The sequence below is a fragment of the Onychomys torridus genome, chromosome 14 (assembly GCF_903995425.1).
Source record: "Onychomys torridus chromosome 14, mOncTor1.1, whole genome shotgun sequence".
In the NCBI taxonomy this organism is placed as follows: Eukaryota; Metazoa; Chordata; class Mammalia; order Rodentia; family Cricetidae; genus Onychomys; species Onychomys torridus.
Window position 1 is genome coordinate 27100886 of NC_050456.1, and position 5234 is coordinate 27106119.

The following is a 5234-nucleotide window of genomic DNA, read 5'->3' on the forward strand; positions in this document are numbered from 1 at the left end:
CACAATTTTGAACACTTGCATATGAAAGTCTGACCTTGAGGTCTAGGATAGGGAAGAGCTTTGGAATCACCAAAACTTGTATGGCTATGAAATCGGTGACTCAAATGAAGAGGAAGTCACTGGATATAAACAAGAGAAGAACTGAAGTGCACGGGAACTCACATTGTGTGCAAAAATTGATCTTATCGTGTAAGATTTGGATGGGTTTAGAGTAGAGAGACAGACGGTGGGAGAGATAACATGTTTAATTGTAAGAAAATGGGTGAGTAGGAAACTGACAGGTGAACATGAGAACAGGAGGCTTTAACTGACAAAGGAATTAACCTTATAGATATTGAGAAAGTCAGAGACACTAGAGAAATAGTAGTGACATTGCCACTAGCTACAAACAGACTCAAGAGATCACGTGCTTGACTGGCCTTATTCTCCCATTGTATCACCATTCCTGGGAGGCCATCACCATAGGCAGAAATCAAAGGAAGTTCTTTGTTGTCTAGTCTGTCAAGAAATTGTTCTTTAATTCTTCTCTGATCCATAAAAGAGAATAACAGGGGACAATGGCCAAGTAATTGGGTTGCCATAATTTTTTTCTTCACCTAGGGCATTTAGAGACCTAGACCCACACTGTCACCTGTTGCATGCTGTGCAATAAGTTAATTATGCATGCCCTGTTTTGTTGAAAGAATAATATTCTTTAATACAAAATGTTTTTTTCTTGTTTTTTTGTTGTTGTTTTTGGTTTTTGGTTTTTCGAGACAGGGTTTCTCTGTGTAGCTTTGCGCCTTTCTTGGAACTCACTTGGTAGCCCAAGCTGGCCTCGAACTCACAGAGATCTGTCTGCTTCTGCCTCCCGAGTGCTGGGATTAAAGGCGTGCATCACCACCGTTTGTGTTTATACACATGCACTTAGCTATGCATGTATTATATAAGTGCATATAAGTATATATGCATAAATATGTGTGTGAGTGTGTGTGTTCAGTCCACTTACAGATGAGGCTACTTTTCAAATTATAAAATCAAACAGGATATATTCTACTAGAATAATTGTCACCACTACTAAGAAATTATACAGTGGAGAGGACAACTATAATGCTAAGAACAAGTAAAACTGAAATATATAGCTGACAGTTGAGGAATTTTGAATGAGCCATTTACCCATGTAATGTTAGCTCCCACTTAGAATTGAAGAGCCTTAACAGCTGGTAATTCACATTCTTTTTTATTTTATTTAACTGTAACTATTTAAAATATAAGCCAGCATATGAAATAATCTATCAATTTTTTCCTTTAGTGATATAACATTAAACACATAGAATTATATTTAAAACATAGATTCATATATTGAGCTCTCTTAATTTTCTGGATTACTTCATAATTGTCTATTTGCTAACTTTAAATTAACTTTCCTTAATATGCACAGTACAATGAAGAGTATAAAAAGTGATTCTAGAAAAATATAGCCCAAGTTTTATCCTAATTTAATTTCCTCCTGTGGGTAAGCTTATTTCACTGTATCTTTTCATATACCAACCTTTCAACACTTAAAAAAAAATCTTAGCATTTAAACGGAAATGTTCTCCAAGGCCTTTGGATTCCACCAAATCGTTATTGTTATTACACTTTAATTATTTACCATCAAAAGGCGAGATTTTTATTATTTGTTAATACCTCAAGTCATAACAAGATGCTACACTTTTATTTATCATTTCTTTCTTACACTATTAATTCTGTTGAAAGCTATTTCCCATAGCTTTGTCTGTGAAGATTCTTGTTCAGTTTTAACAGTCCCCTGATGCACACACATTGTCATTGTATACACACTCTATTGAGAAGAAACAGAAATGGCTTGACATTCAGAGTTTTTATTCCCCCATAGATTAGATAGGGCACAAGAATCCAGCAACTTTGGAAAAAGCCAAGCTTCTTTTGCTTTAACACACCCAGAAGATTTCAGATCAATACTTAGCATTAACGTTTTAATTGAGAATTAACATGATTGTAATTGGAAGTGAGGAACAGCATCCTGATGTCTACAAGGTGGTTTGGAGAAGGTCACTACACTGCCAGCGCAAACACTGGAAAAGGAAGATACAAATCATTCGTTTCCTTGGGCAAGGACACACAGTAAACACTTGGATTGGTGGTCAACTGTAATTTGCTTCTAGAGTCACAAACTGGCAACATTGCACTTAGGATTTATAGCAGAGCACACTGCCCCAGTGACTTTGAAAGCAAAGGATAACAAAACAAAGGGAAACTTCATTAGTTCTGAAAGAGCTGGGATATAAGAAGGACTTTTCCCTCAAAGCACAGAATGTACTGCTGCCTCTTCCCAGCATACCCCTCCAGCCAGTTGCTATCCTCAGCATGTTAATATTCCTAAATAAACCCCCTTTGCAAAAGTCAAATACATTTTAGTCTAGGTTCTCAGCAATGTTTTATTATTTGCCTCAAAATTTCAAGCCAATGTATTCCTAGCCTGAATAATGTAGACATTTCTTTCTCATTTTGATGGAAATGAACGTTCTAAAAATTATGTTGTTACTTATTTGCTTCCAGTACTGGAAATATTCAAGCACTTCTACAAATTCCCCAGAACACAGGAAAATGCCTCCTTCCATTATCCACCCGGTCTTCCAGTACCAGCCTAGGACCCACCACCACCTCTATGCTTTCAGGAAATGAATGTGCTTTTCAGATTTAGCTCCTTGGTGGAGTAAAGAGAATTTATGGGAAGGGGAACGTCTGTAGGAACCATCATGGCAGAAATCTTTTTCCCTGTTTATTGGAATTGAAAGTCTTCACAAGATATACCCATTGGGTTGTTTCCCTAGGTGTCCCCTGAGCCAAGAGAGGACCCAGCCAGTGAGGCACCCTCAGCTGGGCCCCGCAGACCACAGTCCCCAACCTTCACCCCATTGTCAGTGCAGTGTGCAGAATTGGGGCTCAAAGCAGTGGCCTCGGCATTGCTTTCCACACCCCGCGAGTCCAAAGCTTCCTTCCTTGTCCTGGAGGAAGGGCTCTTGTGAAAGCAGAGTTTGAAAAGTCCCAGCACAGTCATGGTCAAGATCACCAACACTATTACTGCTATGCTCACAAGTATGAAGACCACAGTGGAGGAGTCGAAAGTCGGGGAAACAGAGGGGGAAGATGTGTAGTTCAATGTGGGGATCATGCTTCCTGATGGCGTGACAGTGACTTTTGGCTTGACGTGTGGGGACTTTTGAACAGTAGGTAAGGTACTCTGTGTTCCCCACGGAAGAATCTCACGAATAGACGTGGCAAAACTGTCTTGTCCAGTGATCTGGGGCTTCTCTCCGAGCTTGCCTGGCCATGTTCTGTTTGTCACTGGGCTGGCTGGAGTGGCTGATACATGCCGCCTCGTGGGCAGCTGGGTCCCCGCAATGGTTGGCTGTCCTTCCCCTTTGGCCTCACAAGAGCGTCTGTCCTTCCCCAGCTCAAAGCCTGCGGCACATTCGCAGGCGAAGCCTCCCAAGTGGTCTAGACAGTCAGGGAGCTCCACGCACTTGCCATCACGAAGGTACCTCCCAGAGCAAGGGCAGAGCACGGCCCCAGGGAAAAGCCCGTCCCAGCGCGCGCTTGTCTCTTCCTGGATGCAGGTAGCTGAGACAGAGATGTCTCCGGGACATATCACACTCACCTCGGTCCCAGGAGGGCTGAAGTCCAGCGCGGAGCTGCTCAGCCGGAAAGGAGCTCGGAAACTCAAGTTAGAAGCAGCTCCGGGACGCGGTACAGGACATAGGGCCTCAAACTGATACTTGCATAAGTAGCCATTGGCGCGCAGGTGACAGCGCATCTCCTTCCAGCCTGCAGGCTCCACTCCCCCGGTGACCTGGAGCCCTGCGCACTTTCGCACGGTGCAGGAAAGTTGTGGTTCCTCCACCCACGGCAGTGTGTCGTCCTCCGAGTCATCTGCGTCCGGGGACAGCCAGGAGAAACCCCTCAGTGGCTCTTTCTCTAGCGTACACTGGGAACGGCCACGCTCCAGAGCCACCCAGAACAGAAGCTCCTTGGAGCCTCCGCCAGGCCCGGGACCTGCACGCAGGAGAGCGAGCACCGCTCGCAGCTCGGAGCCCGAGTGCACGGTGCTGAGAGTCCCACCGCGCAGGCTGCAGGCCTCCTCCGCTGCCCGCCTCTTGATGGTAGCGTGATGCAGGCTGTAGCAAGCCCCTGAGGCCGAACAGGCAGCACGATCTGCGGTGGGGTGCTCACTACTCCCGGGCCTGGGCCAGAACGCAGGACAGAGGAGGCACAGGGCAAGCGCCGGCCTCATCCTGGAGACTCAGGGTGCACAACTGCTTCCAAGTTCCTGGCTTGTCCGAGGGAACAGTTCTGCCTCTGGAGTCACCGCCCTCTACAACCCTTTCTACCACCATGTGTGCCCTCCCCTCCCCTCTCCTGAACCCTCATCCTCCAGCAGCCAAAAGTCCCCACCAGACTCCCTTGGCCAACTGCTTCCCCTAGGCCATGACAGGAAATGTGTCCAGAGCTCTGCCAGGCCCCGTGTGGCCCTGATTTATTCAGGGGTCAGGAACACAGCCGGCGCCTCAGTGCTGGAAACACACTGGGCCAACCGAGTCCAATGCCCCACGTAGATAAGCAGGAGAAAAGAAAGTTGCCACTGAGATCAAGTGAGTCTCTTTCCTTGCTCACAACTTATCTGGACTTTGGATCTCAGAATGCAGTGATGATCGTGGGCAGGAAGGACCGGAGCCGAGGAACTTGCCTGTGACCATAAGCCCACATCCACCCATTGTGTTTGTGTCCGGGACTGTGGAGTTGGCGTCAGTATGATTTGTAGACTGTTCCAGGCTTAGGGAGGTTTCCTGAGCAAGGAAAGGAATCTTGAGAGAATTGTTCTTGTGTCTTTCTAAGCCTGAAATCTCACTGTTAAACCACGGACTTCCAGGGGCTTTCTCTCTCTCTCTCTCTCTCTCTCTCTCTCTCTCTCTCTCTCTCTCTCTCTCTCTCTCTCTTTTTTTTTTAAAACTATGTCAAAGGAAATCCAGTCATATTAACTGCCAGTCAGAGAATCTAAAATTCCTTTGGGATTTTCCATGGGAAACCGCTCCTCTAGTCAGTACTTGCCTTAAAAGTTTACTTTTAACTTCCATTTGTTTATCTTTAAAATATCTATGTTCCTTGAAGTGGGGTGGGGTGAGATCTACACCAAGGTAACAAATAGCCACAGGTCCTAACTGTTCGCTTGTTAA

The 5234-nt window shown here is 45.4% G+C and overlaps 1 protein-coding gene across 1 annotated transcript; it reads right to left on the minus strand.

Moving 5' to 3' along the window:
• Nucleotides 1–852: 852 nt before the first annotated feature.
• On the minus strand, nucleotides 853–4627 carry Clec14a (C-type lectin domain containing 14A). The gene has a single exon (XM_036206026.1). The coding sequence runs from the start codon at nucleotides 4292–4294 to the stop codon at nucleotides 2831–2833; it is 1464 nt and encodes a 487-aa protein (XP_036061919.1). The 5' UTR covers nucleotides 4295–4627; the 3' UTR covers nucleotides 853–2830.
• Nucleotides 4628–5234: the final 607 nt, after the last annotated feature.

Bases quoted from the DNA above. Each gene is read 5' to 3' on its own strand.
- Clec14a (XM_036206026.1), bottom strand. From the start codon at position 4,294: ATGAGGCCGGCGCTTGCCCTGTGCCTCCTCTGTCCTGCGTTCTGGCCC.